The following is a 26,237-nucleotide window of genomic DNA, read 5'->3' as shown; positions in this document are numbered from 1 at the left end:
CCCAGTATCCCCAGACTTATCTGACCTTGGCCTCCAGCGTGGTCAGCCGGTCACTCATGTCACTGAGCCGGGTACAGTTCATGCATTCTGAAAAAGAGGTAAGAGTGGAAGCGATTCTGGGGAGAGAGCAGCCCAGCCACCAGGATAGCCTCTGGTCAGACAGGCAGACAAATCTCTGAGCTGTTCCCTGAAAAACTCCTACCCATCCTTCAGAGACTTATCCTTAGCAGCCCCTCCTCCATGCAGCCTGCCTGACCCCGAGCCTCCTTTCTGAGCAACCACAGCACAGAGTACCACAGATTGCCTGAGCCAGCACCCAGGATGCCTCGTCAGCCTGTGGGTACCATATGGGTGGGGTCTTTGTCTATTTTATTTGTTCATGAATTTCAGTGCCCGGCACAAAGCAGAGGCTCAAAATATGTCTGAGAGTTGATGAATGGATAGTAAATGAGACACGCTCCCTGACTTTGAGAACTACAGTCTGGGGAAGGATACAGGCAAAGAGACACAGGTTGGTAAGGGCTGTAAGAACAGAACCTGCAAAAGAGCATAATGGGGATGCCATCTGGGGTGGGCAGTGGTCTGGGAGGGCTTCATGGAGGCAGTAGCACCTAAGGTGAGGCCTGAGGGATGCACAGTGATTGGTCAGGTTCAGCAGAAGGAAGAATCCGTGCTGACGCCTGGAGGAGAGCAGAACAGGGGAGGGTCTGCCCAGCAGCCTGGCTGATCAGCGCACACCTGGGGGCCCCCCAGGCTGGCGTGATGGGCTGGGCCCTGACACAGGAGACTGGGGGGAGGAGCCCTGCCGTATCCTGAGGCCAACGGGCAGCGACTGGAGGGGCTGAACGCCAAGGTCAGATCTGCATCTTTAAAAGCTCACTCCGGCAGTGACGTCTGCCTTGGGTGGGAGGGGAAGGGTCTGGGAGCCGGAAAGCCAGTTAGGAGACCAGCAATGGTTCACCTCCCAGGCATAGTCTCCCTGGGCTGTAATCATCGCGTTACGTCTGTCCCCCCCAGAGCCCCAGAGCTCTTTAATGAGGAAACGGACGGTTCAAAGCTGCTGTCAAGAGCTTTTATGGCTCTAGAAGTCAGGAGATGCGTAGATTCCTCCCTCAGTTCAAAGCCTGACCCCACAGGAGCCCCATTCTGGTTAAACAGACACACGAGAGGTATTAGGGTAGCTCAGCAGGTCCCAGTTGGTGTTCAGAGGCCCCTTGGCCACAGCGAGGTCCCCATGCTCACCCGTGGGGTCCCCGGCCCCTCACCGTCAGCCTTTTCTGTCCCCCATCTTTGCGGCTGAATGCAAACCGCCTCGTAAGTGTCCCTGTTTTAAAATAATGATTGCTCTGTGAGAGATGTAGAGACCACCAGGGTCTTAGGATCATGGAAGCAGGTGACTCAGGCTGTGCCCTCCCCAGGGGCGCCCAGCCCCGGGGCCCGGGGGCTGACCGCTGCCACTGTCTGCTCACCCGCCCTCCCTGGGTCTATGTGGGCCGCAGGGGTGCCCCGCATCCTGTTCTCCCTCCCTGCCTACCCTGGGCTGGGCCCAGTCTGTGGTTTATAAGCCTTTTTAGGAACAGAACTCTTTTTCTCCCCCAATAAAACCTTGTCCGCAACCCCAATACATAGAAGAGATTAAAGACTGAGGTATAAACCCTGAACCTTTAAAACAACCAGAAGAATGTATACAGTTGTCTGACTCGGGGACCGGGCAGGACTTCACAAAGGACCAACGAGAAAGGAGGTGGTTTCCTGGTTAAACAGGGGGGATTGAACACACATGTTTCCCTCCAGTGCCTCCCAGGAAAGGGATGGCAAAGAAAGAAAATGGTAGAAACCACAGAGCAGAGAGATGGGCAGAGGAGACGTCTCGGCAGACCAGCCAGTCAATGTAAGGCAGCCAGGGGCCGAGCCCCGGGCTCGCAGACACAGGAGGGCCTGGAGACCAGGGAGAGGCGAGGGTGCTCTCTGGGCTCAGGGACCCACCCGAGGGGAACGGCCCATGGGCACTGATATTTGGGGAGGCCCCCCCACCCCCACACAACGAGGCCAAAACACATGGAAAGAGCCCCAGGGGCCTTTCAGTGCCTCCCTCCTAAATACAGAAGGTGCAGGATCCCCGTGCCTCTGAAGAAGGCCTTTCATGGGAAAGACAGACATCAACACAAACAGGGTCCCATTTGTCATTCCACCCACCCGACCCTTGACCCATTCACCCACCCACTCCATCTCCCTCCTCCCCCCTTACCTTCCACCCACCCGCCTTCCCCCACCCATCTACCCACTCACCCATTCTCCCATTCCTCTGTTCACACCCCCTTGCTACCCACCCCTAACATCCGCCAACCACCTGCAGGCACCGTGGCTACCCGTGAGTCCCTCGGGGGCCCTGTGCCGATCCTGACGGGCAGGTGGCAGGGCGGCACGAATGGGGTGCCTGCCCTCGCAGCAAAGGCCCAAGAGCATCTCATGGGGGAACAGGCACCAACTCTGCAGGGCTGGCCTAAAGAACTTTCCTGTTTGAGCCTCAGCTGTCCTCTCCACGCTCAGGAGAGCACCACCCACCCGGGCCCAGAAGGAAGGTGGGGGCAGAATGGCCACGGGTGAGGTGTCAGTCAGAGCCCCAGCCCCGCCCAGTGAACGTTCCTGCCGCTTTAGGGGCTGTGAACACGTTTCCAGGGTCTGAGGCAACGAACAGGACTCCCTGCAGAGGGGCAGGTCACCGAGGGAGTGGGGAGCCTTGGGCTCTCACAGGAACCTATTTCTGGAAAGTGTGCTGGGCCCGGGCCTAGTTTGCTCTGGCACTGGGCACCCTGCTTGGCCTGTGGGGAGCGGCTTGGCTGTCAGCGGGCATGGGGGGGTCCAGCTCCCCAGCTGCGGAGAGGCCCCGCCAGCGGGCAGGGGCAAGGCTGCCAGCTCGGCCTCCCCGTGCCACCTGCCCGGGCAGGCGCTCTGAGACTGGGCGGGTTTTATGGCTCCCCTGGCATTCTGTCATCGACCAGCAATTAAATTATGCCTGTTTAGCTTTCTCTAATTATTCCTCAGAGCAGTGGAAATATGGACATGGGCCTGGTGGGGCCGATCCTGGCTGTGTGACTGGCCGAGGCCCCGCCTGCCTGGCTCTGGGCCTTGGTTTCCCCTCCCTGAGATGCAGACTCTGGCTTTCTGGGATTCTGAGGATTCCCACTTCCCCAGCACACACAGGCCCGCGAGTGTTTCCTAGTTTCCAGGACACTGAGGCCGAAGCTGAACTGGAAAATCTCTGCCAATATATCAGAAGTGTGGCTGTGCCAGGCGAACTGGGGTGTGTGTGTGTGTGTGTGTGTGTGTGTGTGTGTGTGTGTAAGAAAGAGGGAAACTGACTGCTTGGCATGTTCAGTAGAGAGAGAGCTATAGAGGCAGCTAACTCCCTGTGTGGCTTGAGGCCCTCTTTCTCTCCGCACCTCAGTTTCCCCAACTGTAAAAGGGGTTTACGTTGCTGAGCTCCAGAGGCCTCAGGCTTCCAGACTCTTTGCTCCTGCCACCTGTACGCTCGGCCTCTCACTGCTGGGTTCCGACCACCCACTGCAGACTGTAGTTGCCCGTCTACCCCCCATTTGCCTTTGGCCAGCACTGCTCCCGGGTGGCTCTGCACCCAGAAGTTAGGACCCACCTCCTGAATGAGGCTGGATTCCCAAGGCTTTGCTGATAGGACAGGAGTTGGCTACTGTAGAGACATCTAAAGAGGGGGAGTCAGTCCACTGTGAGGCTGGGGCCACGAGACCCCGACAGGAGCAGGCAGGGCGTGGGTGGTCCTGTTCCCAGAGGTCCCTCTGAGAGGTCTCTGAGATGGTCTGCATGCAGAGGGCATATGCAGGGTGGATGTTGCCTGCAGCCATCCCAGCGGGGCCCGGCTGAGGGAGACCCCTAAAGTTCCCGGGAGACCTCTGACCCTAGCCAAGACTCCTAGGAGAAGAAAGTTCCAAGGAGGTCAATGGGGTAAGATGCTGCAGGGACAGAGGTAGGGAAGGCCAGCTAGACTGGCCAGGAGTGCACACAGGGCAGCACAGGAACAAGGAGGTGCTGAGCAGCCTCAGTTCCCCTGATGTGATAAGAGGTACAGAGGTAAGCTTTCCCCCACCCCCAGAAAAGCCTGACTCTAGGGAATGAAAACTGGGGGTAAAGAGGGGTACAGGGGATTCTCCTTTCTCACGGTAAGCCTTGAAGAGCTATTGGCCTTTTTAAAACAATGCATATATTTAATATACATAATACAATTTAAATTTTTAACTGGGTCAAAACATGGAACTTGCTCATGATGCTGTGTGGAAAATACACAAAATTGTATCTATTCACGAGCTGGCAGGAGACAAGCCAGCTACAGGCTGGAGATCCAGAGATGGGGCCACCAAGACGTGATCATTCTAGATTTTTCCAGTCCTGGTGTTTCCAATTCAGCCTGCAGCTCTTAAGGGCCCTCTGGTGCTCTGAGCTTAGCCCTGTGGGTAGCAGAGAGGCCCTGGTGGGAATTTTGTAAAATATCTTCCCTGGGTCTGGGAAACCACCTTTCCAGTTAACTTGCAGAGAGCCACTTGTCCAGGGAATTGTAGACAGATAGGATTTTCTAAGACACACACCCCAAAAGGAAGGGTGGAAAGGGCAAGGCCAGGCCAAAGGTAGGGCCCTGCCCTGGACCCCCTGTGCTCCCCCACACATGCCAGAGGAATGAACCCCATCAGGGGCCGGGAGCCTGCTGGTCGGATGGAGTCGTGGCCGCGTGCCAGGCCCGGCCGTGGGGCTAATGGACAGGACGGGATAATTAAATTCCATCCTTTTCTATATCAGGGATCGCAGAGGAGGCCAGATTTTTTCAGGAACTTCTGCCAAGAGTTTTTATTGAAAAGTAATTTGAGTTCCTTCTTGGAGAGGGGCAGCCTTGCATGGGTGTCCCCGCTGTGGAAACACAAATCCCCAAAGATCCAGCTGCGCTGAAGTTACTCAGAGCACAGTGGTAGCCGGCCAGCTCCACCCCCCACATCAGCATCCCCTTAACTGCAGAACTTTCCAGCGATGTTCAGAAACCCTCCATGGGAAAAAGGGACAACGCTGGTGAGTGAAACCAATTCACCAATGTTAATTGGTCACCTCCGGGGTGAGAGGCAGACATACCCTGGCATGTGTCCCTCCCTTTATGAGTGAGGAAGATGAGATTCAGAGAGGTTCAGCAATGTACTCAAGGTCACGCCGCGTGTCGATTAAAGGCCAGAATCAGAACCCAGGCCTTCCCTTCCCATAAGGCCACGTGGGCTGGGCTAAGTGCCCTGGCAGGGGCAGCAACTCTCAATGCGGTGTGAAAACAGTGCCTGGACCCTGGCTGGACGTGGGCGCAGTTTGTGATTTCTTCACCCCACCATGGACTCTGCTGATCTAACTGGCCCAGACTGTCTTCCTTCCCCTCTACCTCCACATCTAGCCCAGAGTTCAAGATTGCTGGATCTTGGGACTTCCCTGGTGGCCCAGTGGTTAAGAATCCACCTTCCAATGCAGGGGATGTGGTTTGATCTCTGGTCAGGGAACAAAGATCCCACATGCTGCTGGGCAACTGAGCCCATGTGCCGCAACTACAGAGCCCATGCACCATGGAGTCCGCGTGCCACAACTAGAGAGAAGCCCACACGCCACAAGGAAGAGCCTGCGTGCAGCAATGAAAGATCCTGCATGCCACAACTAAGACCTGATGCAGCCAAAAAAAATAAATAAATAAATAAGATAAAATAAATATTAAAAAAAAAAGATGTTGGGTCTTGTACCATGGCTGGACCACAGCCCAAAGCATCTTTGCCCCAACGAAATCTAAAGAGGAATTACTGAAACTATTAAGTTAATTTAGCAAGGTTGATGGAACACAAAGACAGTTTACAAAGATCAACCACATTCTGGGACTTCCCTGGTGGTCCAGCAGTTAAGACTCTGTGCTCCTGAAGGAGGGAGCCCAGATTTGATCCCTGGTCAAGGAACTAGATCCCGCATGCAGTAACTAAAGATCCTGCATGCCGCAACTAAAGATCCTGCATGCCGCAACTAAAAAGATCCCGTATGCTGCAACTAAGGCCCAGCGCAGCCAAATAAATAAAATAAACAAAGAAATAAAAAGCTTGCCTTCAATTAAAAAAAATCAACCATATTCCTATATACTGACAATAATACCATTCACAACAGGATCAAACTAGGAATAAATCTACTGAAAACTATAAAACATCATTGAGAGAAATTAAAGAAGATCTAAATAAATGGAAAGACATATTATGTTCATGGATTGAAGGAATTATATTACAGATGTTAATTCTCTCCCAGTTGATCTATAGATTCAATGCAGTCCCATTTAAATCTCAGAAGGCTTTGCGTATGGGAGTGTGTGTGTGTGTGTAAATTTGCAAGTTGATTCTGAAATATATATGAAAATGCAAAGGTCCAAGAATAGCCAAGGTGATCTGGAAGAGACAGAACAAAAGTGGAAGACTTTTAGGACCAGAATTGAGATCTATAATAAAACTACAGTAATTAAGACACTATATTATTGGTGCAAAGATAGACAAATAGACCTATGCTTATACAGTCACCTGATTTATTAAAAAGGCATATATGAGTACAGGAGAGAAAGGATGGACTTTTCAATAAATGGTGCTGGGTTGCTTGGATATCCAAATAGAAAAGTAAAATAAAAGTCTGACCCCCAACCCACAACACACATGAAAGTCAATTCCAGATGGATTGTAGATCTAAATATTAAAAGAAAAACAATACAGCTTTTTTTTTTCCCTCCAAGCAGTGTGGCTTGCGGGATCTTAGTTCCCCGGACCAGGGATGGAAGCCATGCCCTGGCAGTGAAAGCACGGAATCCTAACCACTGGACCGCCAGAGAGTTTCCAACAATACACGTTTTAGAAAACACAGGTAACTTACTTTCATGACCTCAAAATAGACAAAGATTTCTTAGGACACAAAAAGCACTAACATTAAAGAAAACTTTGATTAAAATGGATTGCATTAAATTAAGAATTTCTTTTCATCAGACCACATCATTAAGAGAATTAAGAGGCCTAACACCAAGTAGAAGAGGTCCTTGGAATACATAAAGCCACGAAATAAGATGCCAACGGCCAATAGCCATAAGCAGAGGGGCTGAACTCATTAGCCATATCAGGAAATGCAAATTAAACCACGCCCACCAGAATGGCTAAAATTAGGGACAAACCATGCAGGTATCAGACAGAGTATGAGCCACGGGAACTCTAAGATAGGATCGATGGAATGTCTGTCCATGGAATAACCGCATTTTCAAAATGTGACAGATTCTAGTAGGGTTGCGCAGGAGCAATTCCATCTCTAGATGCAAAAATGAATAAAAACTTTCACCAAAAGACATGTGCAAGAATGGGCAGCATTGCTCATTATAACCCAAAACTATAAATAATTCAAATGCCCATCGGCAGCCAACTGCATAAGTTGAGTATCCACGAAATGGAATATTCCGCTGTAAGAAGCTCGCACGGACCACACACCTCTGCGTGGATGAACTACACAAAGATGACAGACCTCCAAAGAGCACACACTATGTCAGCCCATTGATTGAAAGTTCCAGCACAGGCAGGACAGCTCGAAGGCGGTGGCGTTTGGGTAAGTGGTGACCTTGGGAGGGCAGTTATCAGAAGAGGCAGGAGGAGGGCTTCTAAGATGATGAACGTGTCCTCTTTCTTGATGTGGATGCTGGTACACAGGTGTGGGCAGTGTGTATAAAACATGTCAAGCTGCTGTCCTGCTCATCCTAAACCACCAGTCTGACACGTCAGCCACCAATGTTTCCTGATACCCTGAGGACAACCCTCCCGCCACCCTCCGCCCTGCCCCAGGATGGGCTACTTGCCATGCTCTGACCACCTCTCAGTCTTCTAGGCCTTTAGCCTTTGTCTGTCTGGTTATCACATCTAGAAGTGGCTTGCAACCCACTCCCTTGATCAGCAAATTCCTACTGAAGCACCACCTCCTCCAGGAAGCCTTCCTTGACCACTCTAGGTAGACTCAGTCACCCACCTTCCCACCAATTGCCATGTGTCCTGTGTACACCTTGCTTACAGCACTCAGCAGCTGGATGGGGAACCTCTTGTGTACCCATCTTCCCTGTGTGGCCGTGTCTCACCCATTCTCGTATTCTGAAAAATGGGAGCAGGCATATTCCTCCATCACATGGGACTGCAAAGATGCTCGTATGTCCTCTTGGGAAGCAGCAGTGCCACCCTTGGGCAAGGGGGTGAGCAGATCTGGAAGGGGCTCCCATCTCATTATGCAGGTGGCCTGCCTTGGAGGACCTCAGGGGACTCGGGGGGAGGGAAGGGACTGCTCTCCTCCCGCAGGGGTCCGTCTGTCCCAGGCGCACCCTGGCATCTCTGTGCACAGGAAGCACTGCAGCCCCTGAGCAGCTGTTTTCCATTTCCACCAAGGCCAGGAAAAGCGGAAGGGGTTTAAGGTAGAGATAAGGAGGACGTTTGATGTTGAAGTTCATTATATTCTGGCTTGTGTCACGGTGGGCAGGAAGGAAGGGAGGAAACGTTCTCTTCCGATTTCACAAGAACAGAGGGTCTGGCCCATGTGGAGCCACACAGATCATTATGATCAAAGAATAAAAAGCAACTCGCGTTCCTGGAGCACATGCTCTGTGCCAGCCGCTAATGGAAGGGCGAGACCTGATGCACCACTTTTCATGTAAATTCGTCTAATTCCCACAACAACCCAATGAGGGAGGAACTATTATTATCTCTCTTTTACAGATGAGGCAACCCAGGCACAGAGAGGTTAGGTAACTTGCCCAATGTCACACAGCTAGTAAGTGCCAGAGGCGGGACTCAAACCCAGGCAGTCAAGGGGTGCCACTGGCTCTTAGTCTTCATCCCGGAAGCCTCAGGAACTGATCTGCTGAAAATGCCTGAAGTCCCTGGGGGCTCCTTGGAACCCTGACTTTGGGGCCCCCCACCCTGCTGTCCTCTGGAATTCCTGCCCCCACACAGAGGGTTGTGGGCTGGGGCTCCATGGCCTTTCCTCAATGCCATCCTGGCCCCTCACCCCAGCTGAGGGCACCATGGCATTTCCTTTCTAAAACATTAAGGCCTTCGACTTCTGTGGGGAAAAGACAGGAATTAAATAAGTGCATTTCTTTAAGAAATGAGACCCCTCCCAAAAGCGAGTTGAGTCCCACTGCTGTGTAAGGATGACACAGTCCCTTTGCCCCTCTTCCCCAGAAGGCAGCTGGGCCCGATTAAGAAGAAACCCAAGGGGTGGGGGCTGCAGGGTCAGAGGAGCTGGTACCCAGGGAGAGGCTTCAGGGCAGCATCAGTGGCTCCAAGAGGGTCAGGGCCCTGCTGTTGGGGAGGGGCCAGGGTAGGGGGCATAGAGAGAGACCAGTCCACAGGTCCCGTCCATGCACCAGAATATGGACATGCAAGGGCATGTGTGGGGGCGTGCAGGAGTGTGTGTACACTCAGGTCTAAGGTGGGGGGTCTACAGGGGTCTCTGTGCAGACATTTGTGTGCACATTGTGTGTGTCTCTGTCTGGCCCTCTTTCTGGCACGTGGGTGGAAGCCTGGAAACATGTACACGGGCCCCAGGGTTCACAAAGCCCTTTCACATCTTTGACCTCACTTGGTACCTGTGTGGCCACTGAGGGCCCACAATCCACGGTCCCAGTTTATAGCTGTGTAAAGGGCAGCTCAGCCCCAGGTCACACAGAGCTGTAACAAAAATCCCAGGGTCCTCTGGGGAAGGCCAGGAATGCTCCTACCCAACGTACACCCCCATGGAATCTCCAGCAAAAGGAACCCAAATGAGCCAGAAGAGGCTGCAGGAGGAGGGGCCGTCAAGCCCAGGGGGCTGGTCCCCTGCTCTGTGAGCACACACCTTCAGATGGACCAGGAGTGGGGTCAGCAGTAGGAACTGTGCTGTGTGTCCTTAGGCAGAGTTCAGCCCTCTCTGGGCCTCAGCTTCCCATCTGTGAGATGCAGGGATGGACTCAATGCTCCCTTGAGGCCCTTTTGTCCTTTGAGTCAATAACAGTAAGTGGAGCCAGAAGGTGCATCCGCTGGGCGTCCATCTTTCCCCTCCTCTCTCCTGTGGGAAAAGAAGCCAGGCTTTGCTTCCTGCAAGCAGACGGATCACAACATGGTGGCCCATTCTCTGGCTTCTGTGGTGAAATGTGAACCCCTGGGAAGCATCCTCTTGGGCTGGAGAGGCCACCCGGTGGGTCCAGGCAACCTGCAGGTGAGGAGCAGAGGCCCCAGTTCCATCTTGGCACATCTGCTGCTCATCACTGGGCCCTCAGCTTTCCTCCACAACAAGACGGGACAACAGTCCCTGCCCCGTGTGGTCATGAGGCCAGTCCAGACCTTTGCTGTGGCCTTCAGTATTGGCGCTTGCAGAGGGAGGATGTGCAGGAGGGGACGAGCTCTCCCTGGGTCTGTGCTGGGTGGCGGGGATGCTTGGATGTCCAGAAGCCCTCAGGAGGGCAGCACAGCCAGGAAGCACAGGGTCCTCAGGACCCTCCAGGCAGCAAAGAGCCAGCCGTCTGGCCAGCAGAGCCTTTGGTATTCAGACCATTTTGGGGAGAAACTTGTCTAAGAAGTACCTGCCTGCCCAGCCCCTCAAACGGAGGTATACAGCACACCTGTGCACCCAAGTGTGGGGGGCGCTCACCCCTGAGCTGAATGTCTCCACTGCACCCCTCCCTCCATCCCCACTAACCACCAGGCTTCCTGATCCCTGGATTCTAGGCCTGGATTCACACTCTCTTTGAGTCCTCTCCGTGTTGATAATGACAGAGTAATGAAAGCCGCACTCTCTCGGCACCTCTCACGCTCCCCCAGGCGTCACCATGTGCACGATGCATCCTCCCCATAGGTGTTTTGGTTCCTCTGCTACAGATAATGGAAACAATAACTCTGAGAGGTTATGCCGTTGCCCCAAGGCCCACAGACAGGGACAGGAACCACATCAGAGATGCTCCAAAGCTGGTGCTTTTTTCTTAATGATTCCCGGCTTCTGAGTGCTCTGGCCACATTGGAAACCTCCTAAGCAAGGGAGTTAGTGAGAGCGCCTAAGAAAAGGGTGTGTGTTTTAGTGCCTGGAGCGTGGGGCTCCCTGAGGCTGCTCCATCCCTGTCATGGCTGCCTCTGGACAGGTGAGTTATAGCAGGGGATGGCAGGTGTGTTTGACTCGGTGAATGCCTTTCTCATCAGCACTTTTCCCAATGGGCTACGGAGTGGCTTTCCTTCAGACTGGCATGGCTGGGAGAAGCCCCCAGAAATCCACGGCATGAGTGCGGAGCAGCCAGAATCCTGTAGGATAAAGGACTTCTTGGTCCTTGGTTGGGGCTGGAGTGGGGTCCCCACAGCTGGGCGGTGCTTGGATGAAGGTGGTTGTGGGACCATTTGCTCAGCGGAGAGATTTCCAGTCTTCCAGGACTGTCCCTAAGGACTCGAAGGGGGTTTCATCACAACAGAAATAAGAGATCCAGTCTCTGCAGCCATTTGGGGGATCGACAAACTGGGGGGGGTCATCCCTGCATGTGTTTTTATCTTTCAGGGTTCACCAATTCAGCTGCTTCTCTTGGGTGCATTTCTGAGGTTCATGTCATTAATCTGAAGTTATTGTTTGAAGTGCTCTTCCTCTTTTTTCCCCATCCAGAAAGAAATCATAAATATCTCCAGGGTCCCACAAAGCTGGCAGGCGGCCTTGCCTGGGTCTGAAAGATGACACCAGGCACAGCCCAGGGAGACGTGCTCTGATTCTCGACCCTCTTGGACATGTGGAGACGGCGCTGCCACCACCGCTCTGTGTCACCGGGAAAGAATACCTTTTAACAGGGCTCCGAGCCCAAGGTCAATGTTCTGGGGCCGTAAAACAAAGCTGGCTGGCACAGAGCCTCCAGAATATGGGAAGGGCTGCCCGACTCTGCTGGGCAGGGCACCCACTGCCTTGGCCCCGGGGTGGGGCCTCCCCCTCCTGCAGCGCTGGTCCAGGCTCTCTTAGGGAAAGAGATGAGGTGCCCCAACGACAGCAAGAAGGGGACAGAGTCATTCTGGTCTTGGGGCTTTCAGGGGAAAATGGTGGTGGAATTCAAAGTCCCCAGGTGGGAGGTCTGGACGGGGCAGCTCATGGGAGGAGCCCCAGGCAAAGAGGCCTGGGAAGCAGCTGCTCTGACCTTTCCCTGCGTGCACCTGGGCGGGCGCCTTCCCCTCTTGGGGTCCCTACCCCTCCAAAGGCAAGGGTAGGCCCAAGGTGGCTTCAGCTTTAAGTCGGGGGTCAGCTGGGCTCAGGAAAGGCCTTGGTCTCTTCAAGGTGCCATCTGCCTCTTGAGGGTTGTCTAGGGGAGCTGGACGTGAGCGTGCGACGCTTCCCCTGACACCAGGTCTCCTGAGTGCTCTATCAGAGACCGAATCTCAGGCTGGCGAGACCACGGGCCTGACCTCACATTGGAGAAGGGCCCAGAGCAGCAGTTATCAAATGCCTTTTGTTTTTCTTTTTCTTTTCGGCCACGCTGCACGGCGTGTGGGATATTAGTTCCCTGACCAAGGATCAAACCTACGCACCCTGTGGTGGAAGTGCACAGTCTTAACCACTGGACCACCCGGGAAGTCCCATCAAATGCCTTTTTAAAAGGAAGAGGTCTTTTTCCTACACACAATGCATTCTGGGACCCCAACAAATAACAAATCCAAGAGAGGCTGCTCTGACTGCAGGGGGTGGGAGCCCAGAGCCCCATCTGCCCCTAGATTCAATGTGGACACGAGGTAGATGAATCTCTGTGCCCCCTCCTCCGGCTCTCAGACACCCAAGGGAGCAGCGTGTGATGAGGCCTGTCCCACGTCCACTGGGAGATGTGACGCACATACAGAAGCCTCCTGCTTCGTGACAGGGAGCAGTCTGGGCTCAGCTCCCCCATGTGATGTCTGGGGCTTACATTCTTCTGGGTCTGGCCTGGCCCCTCCCTGCAGAGCCATCCCTCAGAGGCCACCATGCACTGGTCAGCTGCCCCCTCCACGTTCCTAGCCAGGAGTGGGTCTAGCTGGAGCCCAGGCCCACCTGGCCTCCTGTAATGGGGGGAGGAGGCCAGGAAGGAGGAGGAGTGAGCAGGTGACAAGATTCCTGACTCCCAGGGTCAAACCTGGACTGCATTCTTCCCGACAGAAGGAGGTTGTCATGGCAACTAAAGGACCACTTGATGGGGCCGGTCCCCTCATCAGGCACAGACCTTCGCCGAGGGTGGATTTTTCTGCTAATTGCCTGTAGTTTCCAGCCTGGAGGATCACTCGGACACAGTCTGGCTCTTTCTTAGCGATGCTTTCCCTCCCCCGACTGTCCCAATAGTTTAAAACAAATTTGAACAACAGAAAGGCATTTGTGCAGAATTTACAGTGTTTGCCTAATAGCTCAAGGCTTAGTCATCTCTCTGGGCCCTGCCCCTTAGCAAGCTGTGTGACCTTGGGGAAGTTACTTAACTCTCTGAACTTTAGCTGTTTTGGCCCAGAAGATGAGGCTAATCAAGGCTACCTCCTAGGGTCCTGGACCAGTTAAAGAGAATTCAGGATCAGCAGAGTGCACGCCGAGAAAGGGCAGCTGTTACCTGTACTCATGTTAGAAAGCAACTCTCCCATACAATTGTGAAGGCCAAAAGGGTCTTAGGGCTCTCTCACTGGGCCCTTTCTTTCACCAGATAAGAAAACAGATCTGGGGTGGTAAGTGGTTCATGGCCATAGTCACTTATTTGAGGTGGTGGCCCACCCAGAGGTAAAACCCAGTTCTGGGTACACACCTTTTCACCTTCCCAGGGCAGGCACCTCATTATTGCCCCTTAGTCATTTACACCATAGTAAGAGTGAGTCCATACAGTACCACTGGGAGCACAACACCTTACAAAGCACTCTGCCATCCTTCTCTCCTGTCAGGAGAGCCTAAGAGGAAGATAATATTACCCCCATAATTAAGGAGGGGCAAGATGGTCCAGCCCAGAAAGGTAAAATGTGGCCCAGGATCCAGAAATGCCAATCCTCCTTGGTCAGCAGCTCCATCTGTGTGCAGATTGGAGGAAGGAGACAAGAAACCTTCTGCTCAGGCATGGAGTGTGGTTACTGGGTCGGGGCTCCTATTGGCCACATTTTCCTGCATCCAGTTGCTGGTCTGGAACAGCGGGAGAAGTTTCTGTTCCATGAACAGGGCTCACGCCAACACTGGTCCTACCTCCTGGGAGCCCAGCTGGACTCACCAAGTGGCAGATGCGAGAAGGCTCAGGACAGAGGCAAAGCTGTTGCAGGGGAGGTGAGGGAACAGCCAGAGGCTGGCCTCAGTGTCTGATGCCTGCTCCCTGCTCACAGCTGGGCTGCAGTGTGGGCGGAGGGAGAGCCCCATCCTCCTCCCTTCAGCCTCTCTGAGCTTTAGGGATATGGTGGGGGGAGGCTAGGGTCCCTCAAGGGAGGGCTCAGTCCAAGTGCCTTTGGAGTTGGGAGGGGCGGTCTGACTCAGTCACCCCCAGTTCCTTTCTCCCTCTCTTCCTCCGCCCAGCTCTGCAGACCAGACCCAGGCACTGCAGCCAGAGGCACATCTGGCTGCCTGGGACAGGCCCCTGACACCAGCAGATTCCAAGGAAGCAGTCTCGCAGACTCCAAGGGTCTGGGGTGGGGGGCACAGAGTGGAGTGGGGAGGAGCTGGGGTAGCACCACTCTGGGACCAGCTTACTGTCCCAGCCAGAGCCGAGTCCCGAAGGACAAAAGGAGTCCGGAATGAGCCTCCCTGTTCGGGACAGGGCATCCGGTCTCCCCTTCCTCCAACACCACCCCTCCGCCCTGTACCTCGGAGCCCCAAGAGGCAGCTGTCCAAGACTACAAAATCTGCCAATCTGGTGGATGTGAAATGCTGTCTCACTGCGGTTTGAATTTGCATTTTCCACACCACTAATGATGCTGAACATCTTTTCATAGGTTTTTGAGCCATTTCTCTCCACCACCTCCCCTCCAGCCTGTGAAAGGCCTGTGTTCTTGACCCATTTTTCTATTGGATTTTTCTGTCTTTTTCATATTGATTCACATGAGTTCTTTCTGCATTTCTGACACCAACCCATTGTCAGTTTTACGCGTTGCAAGTATCTCCTCACAATCTGTGGCTTTGTGTTCCTGCCTTTGGTGAGGCTGTCTTTTGTCAGAGAGAAGTTTCCCAAACTATTTGTTTTTTTTTGGCCACAACGCGCAGCCTGCGGGATCTTAGTTCCCTAACCAGGGATCGAACCCGCGCACCCTGGGAGCTTGGAGCCTTAACCACTGGACCACCAGGGAGGTCCCCCAAACTATTTGGTCTTAATTCCTTTAATGGTATCGTGTGGAGTCGTGATAGCTACCTCCGTATCCTGTTCACAGCTTTAAAGCGGCCAATGCTAATGGCTCATGCGTGCTAGTGTGATGCCGGCTGTCAGACTGGCAGCCGAGATCCCTGCGGCCAGAAGCTCCTTCCTCTGCCCTGTTTGCCAGGAGTTTCCATCATGAATAGGTGCTGAATTGTATCTAACTGTTCGTGAGCTGAGTCACATGAATACGTTTTCTAGATTCTTCTCGGTCACAATCCATCACTTTTGTGCACAGCTGGATTTATACAGCTAAGATTTTATTTTGGATTCTTCACTTGACTCCTCTATAGCTTCAACCCGGAACCAACTCGGTGGTCCCAGAGGTAGGATAAATTTCAGTCCTGAACCTGTGGGAGGTTGAGGCCCAAGGCTTTGATTTCTCAGGCTTATTTTTCCCCTTCCAGAGTCCAGACGACAAGCTTCCTTGTTGCCGTGAGCCAGGGGTGGACTTTTCCTGTCTCCCCTTTCACTACGTCTCAGCTATCATTCCCTATAACACAGGAGCCCACCCGTCCCCACTGTTTTGGCTCAGGTATCGATCCTGGTCCCAGATTCCCAGGACCCCCACCAGCCCCCTCCGCCCCTACCATGGGAATCACAGCAACAGCGTCAGAACCCTCTGCTTCCTTACTGGGCACTGGAGCTTGAGGGGGCCACAGAGGCTGGATGGGTCCTGCAGACACCCCCTCCTTGATCCCTGCCCTAGAGAGGAGGCACAGAAGTGCCGGCAACCTCTTCCCTGCTTTTTTTCAAGCTGAAGCTCTTTTTAAAATGTAGAAGAAATGGTTCTTGAAAATGTGGATGAATAAGGCAAAAGGATACAGTCTTCCTCCTAGTTCGCCAGCTGATCCAAGCACGGGGTAATAATACTCAGTACTTCCGTGCTGGTAGAATTCACAGTAGTCTAGTGTCAAGAGAACATCTGGGCCTGGATTATGGAGAGACTCTCAGTGTGTAAGCTCTGTCCTGGGTTCACACCTTTACTGAGTATGAACAAGGGCTCCTGCTCTTGGCCAGGACCAATACCCTTGGGCCCAAAGTTCTTCACAAATCCCTCTCTCTATATATATATCCCCAAGGACTGACGTCCAAGCTCTGTATGAGCTTGAGGAGTCAAAGCTGGGATCACACACACACACAAATGCACACACATACATGGTTACTCACCACACATGTTCGTGTGCCCACATGCACACAGTGTACATCATGGCCATCTCTGAAGCCTTCCCTTTTCTTTTCTTTTTTGGCTGCAACATGCGGCTTGTGGCATCTTAATTCCCCGATCCCCAGGGACTGCACCCTGGCAGTAAAAGCACTGAGTCCTAACCACTGGACCACTGGAGAATTCCCTGAAGCCTTCCCTGTAGGACATTCCAGGTTGAGACTTGACTCAAAAGCCAACAGGTGGGACACTCCTCCATCTATCCTGAGGCCCATGGCATGCGAGGGTCCGGGGGAGCCATGCAGAAACAGCAGCCAGCTCTGGGAGGCAGGCCTGAGGCTGTGTGTGACGGGGGAGGCCAGGTTTCAGCATCAAATCTAGAGCATTCCCCAGATGGAAATGACCCTGGGAAATTCCAGAACACAGAACTGGGCACTCAGCTCTGCCTGGCATTGGGAGAAATAGATGGTAAATGACTTCACAGATATTCATTTGGCAAACACTGCCCAGCACCCTGGCACTGTCCCTGGCATTTGGGATTAAGGGAGTGAGAGCACAGATCCAGCCCTTGAAAGCTCCATGGCCCTGGGAGAGGCAACCTATGGGCCCTTATAACAGTAAGCCAAGGAAGCCAAGGGGATGGGGCAGGGTAGTCAAGGAGGGCTTCCTGAGGGTGGAGGCCAGAATATAAAGAATAAGTCATAATTACTGGAAAGGGTAAGTGGTACTTAGGTAGTTGCCAAGTCTAACTTGGTTAATAATTCCCCAGACTGATGCCAGGAGTCCAAGGCTCCAGCTCTGGTCTGCCCAGGGCTCCACCAGATGCCTACTGGTCTAAAGCAGCAGGATCTCTCCCCAACCACTGAACCTCTTTCCCAACAAGTGAGGCTGGCCTGCATTCCCAGGAGTCCATGGCAGCTGTAACTATAGTTGGTCTCTCAATGAACATTGAGGCTAAACCCCAACTTATCTAGATAGGGACAATGGCCCAGAGAGGGTAGGAATCTACCCAAGAATGCCCAGCCAGTCAAGAGCAGAGCTGGACCAGAGCCTGGGGCCCACACGCCAGGTCCAGAAGGGCTCAGGCCTCTGCAAGTTCTCCATCCTGCAGTCATCCTCAGCCCCATCTGGGTTCCCCAGGCTGTTACCAGCTCCCTTAAGGAAAGTCTCAAATTCTCTGGACAATGGGCTCCCCATCACCTGTGGTGTCAAGTGCAAACTTCTCAGCTTGTCCTTCAAGACCCTCACAGGGTGGCCTCTGGGCCTCCCTAGCCCATCTCCCCCACCTCTCACCCTCCCTACATCCTCCCTCTGCATCACATCGCATGGCCTGCGGTTCCCAGAACAGACTTTGCCCTTCTCTGGCTCCTGAACTTTGCGTATTATCTCTGTGACAGGGAGCTCCTTGTCCCCACTGACAGATGCCTCAATCACGGCAGAGCAATGGACGTGGAAGGACTGGGGCCCCATGTTGGGAGTCTGGGGTTCCTGGGGGACTTTGAGGAAACCATTGCTTCTTCTTTTTTTTTTCTTTGAAATTCACTTATTTATTGAGTAATTAAAATGCATCCAGCATTATATGAACTTCTGTGGAAAATATGAGAAAAAGAAGCATAAATCAAATAAAAATAAAACCATCGCTTCTTGATGCTCTGGGCAGGGCTGGGCTCTGCCCATATTTAGCACCACTGTTTATGAGCCGACTGCAGCCCCACTTGGGAATAAGACCTGGGGACTGTGGGTTTGATCAAAGGCTGCACAACCCAGGCCAAAGGCAAACATGAGGAGAGACCAAAGCATGCGAACTAGTATAGATATAGCATGGGTAAACAACAAGGTCCTATGGTAGAGCACAGGGAACTATATTCAATGTCCTGCGATAAACTATAATGGAAAAGAATATGAAAAAGAATGTATACGTACAACTGAGTCACTTTGCTGTACAGCAGAAATTAACACAACATTGTAAGTCAACTCTATTTCAATAAAATAAATTTTCAAAAAAGAAATAGACTCAGAGAGGAGAAGGGAGTCAGACAAGATCACCAGGGCTTGAACCCCACCTGCCTGATGCCCAGTCCAATGCTCCTTCCTCCGTCCACACTGTCTGCGCCACCCCAGGCTAGGGCGGGGCTGGAGCCTGGATCCTCAGGTAGAGAGTCAGCATCACTGGACCAGCCATCTGCAGGCCGCAGGACCCCTTCAAGCCTGCGAGGCGACAACACCTCCAAGCTTCATGACTTGATGACAAGAGGGAGCCCTGAGAAGCATCTCCATGTGAGAGGCTTCCGTCTCCACATCTGGCCAGGAAGGGCTGCCTCCAGCTCAGCAAGTTCTTGGAAGCCCGGCAGCAGAGCCCAGCTGGGGCTCCAGGCAGCTCCAAGTGATGCAGAAGCTCAGTGGCTGGAGGCCTTGGGGGCCTGTGAAGGGAGGGAGCATCGGTCTGGTCCATCCTGGGAAGTGCATGAGAAGGGCCAGCATCACGGCCTCCATCACCGTGGCCATGAACCCGGAGGGTCTGGGGCTGGAGGGGAGGAGGGGATGGCTGGTTAGGGGAGTCCACATTCCACACCCCATCCTCCAGGGGGGGTCTGAGGGCTCTGGGGAGAGGAAAGGACCACACACTGAGGTCAGGAACACAGGAGCCCTCAGGGGAATACATCTATTGGAAAGGCAGGGGGGTATTCCCCTAACTGTATTACCCAGACATACTCAGCAGGGCACAGGATGCTCAACCCAGCAGGCCTGATTCCCTAGCTGCTCAGCAGCTGTGTTAAGGCCAGTAGAGAGCTCAAGGCAGGATGGGAACCCAGGATGCTTCTCCCTCCACCATTCACATGTTCAACCTTCAATCATCCGTTTATACAACAGATGCTCTACTGTGTCCTGCCGCAGGTCACGGGCCACAGCACATAGTGGCCCATGGGTCCAACATGCTCCTTGACCTCGAGTCTGATGGAGGAGACTCAGGGTCACCAGACAGCTCCCACGATGTCCCATGTGCTGTCATAGTGGTGGGCCCTTTGGAGAACACAGAGACCTGATTTGTCGGCAGAGGCCCCCAGAGCGGGAGGAAGCAGGTGAAGACGGCAGGGACGCTGGTTAGGTGGAAGGGCCAGCCCGGGCAGAGGCCCCAGAGCACAGAGAGCCCGCCACATCCTGGGTCAGGGTAGCGAGAACAGGGATCCTGGTCCCACCGTGCCGGGCCCTGCACGCCTGCTCAGGTGCCTGGGATTTATCCTCAGAGTGGCAGGTGTAGATGAACGATTTAAAAGAGGGAAGAAGAAGCAGTGGAGGCTTCACCATGAAGCTTAGAGTTCTGGAAACTTCACTTGCAAGGGGTCCTTCAAGGCCCCGAGAGAAACTCTGGGCAATGTGTTCACATGCTCACAGGTTTTTTGTAAAATTTGCCAAAGTATGAGTTTTCTATGTATTCTTTTTATTTAAAACCCTCTCAAGGGATCTCCTCGGTGGCACAGTGGTTGAGAATCCACCTGCCAAAGCAGGGGACGTGGGTTCGGTCCCTGGTCCAGGGAAGATCCCACGTGGTGCGGAGCAACTAAGCCCATGCACCACCACGACTTAGCCCACATGCTGCAACTGCTGAGCCTGTGTGCCTAGAGCCTGTGCTCCCCAACAAGAGAAGCCACCGCAATGAGAAGCCCGCGTACCACAACAAAGAGTAGCCCCCGCTCACCGCAACTAGAGAAAACCCGCGTGTAGCAACGAAGACCTAGCGCAGCCAAAATAAATAAATAAATAAATAAAAATAAAAAATAAAAGCCTCGCAAATTGCATAAGCTTCAGGGCCCATGAACATGGATCTGTCTCTGGATGATGAGATCAGATTTGGTTGTTAGGTGCTCCTGGTATAAGATGTACGACACCAGGGGTGAGTCCTAAGGTAAACGGGCCTTGGGTGATTAGGGTGTACCCGTGTAGATGCATCCAGGTGACAAGTGTACCCCTCTGGTGGGGGGTGTCAGTAATGGGGGAGGCTGTTGCACGGGTGCAGCAGGGGGTACATGGGAAATCTCTGTGCTTCAGCTCAATTCTTCTGTGACCCTCAAACTGCCCTGAAAAAAACTGTCTTTAAAAAACAATTGCTGGGGAATTCCCTGGTGGTCCAGTGGTTAAGACTCTGAGCTTCCACTGCAGGGGGCATAGGTTCCATCCCCGGTCAGGGAACTAAGTGGCCAAAAATAAATAAATTAATTTTTAAAAATTGCTGTTGGAAGGTGCTGCTGGGCTCAATGTCGGAGGTAGATGCGGTCCGCTTTCTTAGAAGAGGGTCTTGCCCGCTTTTTCTGAACATACAGTAGGGTATTTTGGAAACGCTTGCTGATGGATTGAGAACTGTTCCTTCCCTTTGGGAAGACCTTTCCCAGCCCTGCATTTAGGTGGATTCCAAATGCTGAGGGCATTTCCTATAGACAAGCAAGACTGCCATCACATGTAGCCTCAGCACCGCTTGTGGCCGGTGGCCGTGACATCTCACAGGCCCACACCTGACCCCGTGGGACAGGGCAGCTGCAGGAAGTTGGTGACAGAGCCTGGCCTGGGAAGACCAATGGCATCTAATATTCAATCTGACATCATCTGGCTGCAGTTCCCAGAGACTAAAATTAGGCCGAGGAAATTTAGGACGCTGCTTCGGATTTCCAAAAAAAACAGGGGTGGGGGCCAGAAAATGGATCACAAAAGCATTTCTGTGACTCAGTCCCAGCTAGGGAAAACAGACATGAGCTCCACTTATGGGAAGAGGCAGAGGAATCTTTTATCCATTCACTATAAAGGGAGGCCCAAGCTCCTTGGGCTAGCCCGCTCCCCCCAGGGTTTCCTGGTTTAGCCCATTTCACCAATGGACCAGACAGAAGCTGGCTGGGCTCTATCTTGAGCCAACTCCTCCGTACACTGCTCTGCCCCCAAGAACATTTGGTTTCTTCCCGTATTATCAGGGACTAGGTGGGGGAGGGGTCCCCAAATTCCTGCTATTCCATCAGAACTAAGTGTGTTTATCCCTAAGGATCAGCTGAGAAAGGTCTAGACCACTCTGGTGGGCAAGCAAGAGCCTGAGAATCTGAAAAGTGACCCTTATCCCAGGTGAAATGGGACCTGGCAAGGATTAGGGGGTCTCTCCTTGTTTTCCTGCCGAGGCTGAAGGACCTTGTATGCAGGCTTCTTAAAGAGAGGTAGGGGAACCCTCAAAGGTTTTCAGTCTCTGAACCCTTGGAAACTGTAAGCAAGATGATCTGTCCTGGGCACATTTTAGGAGAAACTGTCTGAAGTTTTGTCCAATTCTCAGAGTTGGGGATCTGTGACCCCCCCCTAAATGTTAAGACCACTGTCTTGATGGTCTGGGTCAATCCTGCCTCTTACACATGAGGAGGAGGGAGGGTTGGCTGGAGAAGCTGACACACTCATGTGTAGGTCAGAACCAGGTGGAAAGATGGAGCCAAGGAAACATTAGGGCAGAAAGTGGAACAGAGCTAGAGGGCGAGTGAGGGGATGAAACATGGAACTGGGGGGCTTCCTTGGTGGTGCAGTGGTTAAGAATCCGCCTGCCAACGCAGGGGACATGGGTTTGAGCCCTGGTCCAGGAAGATCCCACATACCGCAGAGCACCTAAGCCTGTGTGCCACAACTACTGAGCCTGTGCTCTAGAGCCCGTGAGCCACAACTAAGAGCCCACATGCCGCAACTATCGAAGCCCATGCCCTAGAGCTCGTGCTCCGCAACAAGAGAAGCCACCACAATGAGAAGCCCGTGCACCACAATGAGGAGTAGCCTCCACTCACCACAACTAGAGAAAGCCCGTGTGCAGTAATGAAGACCCAACGCAGCCAATAAATAAATAAATAAACCATAAAGAAGTTATTAAAGAAAAAAAAAGAAATAAAAATGGAAGTGGGTAAACCGCCACAACTATCAACCGTTTGATAGTATGGGGCTCTAGGCTTTCTCAAAGGTGAGACAGAGAATCACATCCCTAGAACAGAAACCACCAGCTGCTGGAGAAAACAGAACTTGCACTCTGGCAAAGATCTGAAGAGCTCCTTCAGGGGCCTCCCAACAAGGAGGGTAAGTGGAAGGGTGATGTCCCCAACACCTCCGCAGCAGAAAGCCACATGGGCACAGGAGGAACCTCTCCCAGGACCTCCCAAGGCCTCTAAAAGCAAGCCTGGGCAAGGCAGCGCCCTCACCTGTCCTGTGGGCCGTTCTAATGCCCCCACATGGCTATGGTGAGAATTACAGGAGTGAGCTGGCATGAATCCCTGCCCTACCCTACACCAAGCCAGGCCCAGAGCAGGCAGGAACTCTATACAGATGTGAGTTTTCTTTCTCGAAATGAAAAGAACAGGACAAGTCACCATCGAGAACTGCTGAAAGGGAGGGACACGCCGTGTGGGCATCGGTTAGGAATTTTCTGGCATCTTTAGGACTGTGGTATTCTGAGCACACCCCCCAACAGAACCGTCATCCTGGCCACACAGCAGAGACTTGGGTCTGGTTCGGGGATTTCATTTCCAACTTACTGGGCAAATGCTTTCAGAGTTGCAGAATGAATACACAGGGAGGTGGATGGGAAAACTAGCATCCTCCACCCCCCCACCCCCTGACCCGAACAGCATGCTGAAAGTCTGACTTTAACACAAGGGCTATGGAAGGCTGTGCAGACCCAGAAGATTTTCAGTAGCTCCACCAACGGGAAAGAGAAACGTGCTCTCCAAAGAAGCCAGAGAGGAATCAGCAATACATGGTGGCCAGGAAAGGAGCATCCCCTCCACACTGGCGGAGCCAACTCAGACCTGGCCTCACACGGCAACTACAACTCAGAACGTGGAGTCCCTGAGGCTGCCACGCACCTCAGTGCTGAGCAAACCCAAGGATTCATTTTACAAACAAGGAAATGGAGGCTCAGAGAGTGTAAGGCTCCCCCCACAGCACACACCGGGAAGTGGCAGAGCCAGGGAAAGAATCCAGGCCTTTAAAAAAGTCAGAACCATATGTCTTGGCCAACCAATTTTCATTAAGGGTTCCAGGATCATTCAATGGGGAAAGAGTAGTCTCTTCCACAAATGGTGCTGGGCACTCTGGATATTCACATGCGAAGAATGAAGTTAGACCCCCACCTCACACTCTATACAGACATTAACTTGAGGGGCTTCCTAGGTGGAGCAGTGGTTACGAATCCGCCTGCCAATGCAGAGGACACGGGTTCAATCCCTGCCCCAGGAAGATCCCACATGCCGCAGAGCAACTAAGCCTGTGTGCCACAACTACTGAGCCTGCGCTTTAGAGCCCGTGAGCCACAACTGTTGAGCCCATGTGCTGCAACTACTGAATCCCACGTGCCTAGAGCCCGTGCTCCGCAACAAGAGAAGCCACCACAATGAGGAGCCCGTGCACCACAATGAAGATTAGCCCCACTCACCGCAACTAGAGAAAGCCTGTGTGCAGCAATGAAGACCCAACACAGCCAATAAATAAATAAATAAATAAATTTATCAAAAAAAGTTAACTTGAAATGGATCAACAACCTAAATGTAAAGATGAAACCACAAAACTCTTAGAAGAAAACACAGGGTAAGCCTTCATGGTCTTGGATTTGGCAGTGAATTCTTTGATATGACATCAAAAGCACAAGCAAAGTGGCACTGCCATCACTCATCTGGAGGGCAGCTATGCTCCCCTCCCCCCCATGCCCTTTTTTTTTGGCAGGCTGTGTGGCATGCGGGATCTTAGTTCCCCCATCAGGGATCAAACCCGTGCCCCCTGAAGTGGAAGTGCAGAGTTTTAGCCACTGGACCACCAGGGGAGCCCCAGCCATCACCCATTTGGACCTGAACAGCCAGGAAACACATTCCAGTGGGGGAGAGAGAGATTGCAGGATTAACCAGAAATAAAGGAGATGATTGGGGCTGTGGCCTCGGGCGGGGGGGTCTCTGAGGAGGTGACATAAAAAAAAAAAAAAAAAAAAAAAAAAAAGCACAAGCAAGAAAAGAAAAAATAAACTGGGCTTCATAAAATTAGAAATGTTTGTGCATCAAAGGACATTATCAAGAAAGTGAAAAGACTACCTACAGAATGGGAAAAATATTTGCAAATCCTATACCTGAAAAGGGTCTAACGTCCAAAATATCTTACAACAAAAAGACAAACAATCTAGTTTAAAAAGAGCAAAGGACTTGAACACAGTTCTCCTAAGAAGATATACAAGTGAGCCACAAGCACATGAAAAGATGCTCAACATCTTTAGTTATTAGGAAAATACAAATCAAAACCACACTGAGCTACCATTCACATCCTCTATGATAGTTAAAAAAAATTTTGGAAAAAAAAAATAGCAAGCGTAGGAGAGGATGTGGAGAAATTTGTAACCCTTGTACATTGCCGGCTGGGAATGAAACACGGTTCAGTTGCTACAGAAAACAGTTTGGTGGTTATTCACCAGGTTAAACATAGAACTACCATACAACTTAGCAATTCTACCCTTAGACAGATACCAAGAACTGAAAATAGGTCCTCAAATAACCATGTGTACATACAGGCTGTTCATAGCTGCACTATTCACAATAGCCAAAAGGTGGAAACAGCCCAAATGCCCATCAACAGATGAATGGATGAACAAATTGTGGAATACTATTCAGCCACAAAAGGGAATGAAGTACTGATACATCTACAACGGGAACAAAGCCCCAAAACATTATGCTAAGTGAAAGAAGCCAGATACGAAAGGTCACACACTGTGTGATTCTATTTATATGAAATGTCAGGATAGATAAATCCACAGAAACAGAATGTATGAGGGTGAGTCAAAAATTATCCGCACTCCGGTTATATTAAAACTTCTGTTGGCCACACTGTCTTATCAGCACTTTCCATTCAAGGCTACAGTCTCCCCAGTCACTGTTGTGCAGGTGTGAATGTGTTACATCAGTCCATTTGTAACTGCGGTGCAAGCAAAAATGGATGCCCCACTTGTGATGTGCACAAAAGAAGAGCAGCAAGCAGTGATTCATTCCTTGTGGTCTGAGGGTGTGCATGTCTGTACACTTCTGCCCACACTGTCGACGCTCTGCAAAAACTTCATTTTGAGGTGTTAAAGCATCCTCCCTATAGTCCTGATCTTGCTCTATCGGACTTTCACCTGTTGGGTGCCCTGAAAGCAGCCCTACAAGGATGAAGATTCACTTTTGATGAAGAAGTGAAGACAGTGGTGCACTCATGGCTCGCAGCTCAGTCTAAAACATTTTTTAATGAGGGAATAGGAAAGCTTGCTGACAAATGGACAGAGTGCCTTGAAAAGCAAGGAGGGGGCTTCCTAGGTGGCGCAGTGGTTGAGAATCTGCCTGCCAATGCAGGGGACACGGGTTCGATCCCTGCTCCAGGAAGATCCCACATGCTGTGGAGCAACTAAGCCTGTGCGCCACAACTATTGAGCCTGTGCTTTAGAGTCCGTGAGCCATAACTATTGAGCCTATGTGCTGCAACTACTGAATCCCACGTGCCTAGAGCCCGTGCTCCACAACAAGAGAAGGCACAGCACTGAGGAGCCCTCGCATCACGATGAAGAGTAGCCCCCACTCACTGCAACTAAAAAGAAAGCCTGCGCACAGCAAAAAAAAAAAGACCCAAACACAGCCAATAAAATAA

At 52.1% G+C, this 26,237-nt stretch overlaps 1 protein-coding gene across 2 annotated transcripts in view; it reads right to left on the bottom strand.

The window, feature by feature from the left end:
• The window catches only part of COL26A1 (collagen type XXVI alpha 1 chain), a 163,343-nt gene that overhangs the window by 21,120 nt on the left and 115,986 nt on the right, over positions 1-26,237 (bottom strand). For both annotated transcript variants that reach the window (XM_057750948.1, XM_057750949.1), the window contains exon 4: positions 26-87. In XM_057750948.1, coding sequence (XP_057606931.1) covers positions 26-87 — 62 coding nt within the window. The remainder of the gene's footprint in view (positions 1-25; positions 88-26,237) is intronic.

This window comes from Hippopotamus amphibius, chromosome 9 (assembly GCF_030028045.1).
Source record: "Hippopotamus amphibius kiboko isolate mHipAmp2 chromosome 9, mHipAmp2.hap2, whole genome shotgun sequence".
NCBI lineage: Eukaryota > Metazoa > Chordata > Mammalia > Artiodactyla > Hippopotamidae > Hippopotamus > Hippopotamus amphibius.
Note: the sequence above shows the minus strand (reverse complement) of the source record. Positions and strands in the feature narration are given on the sequence as shown.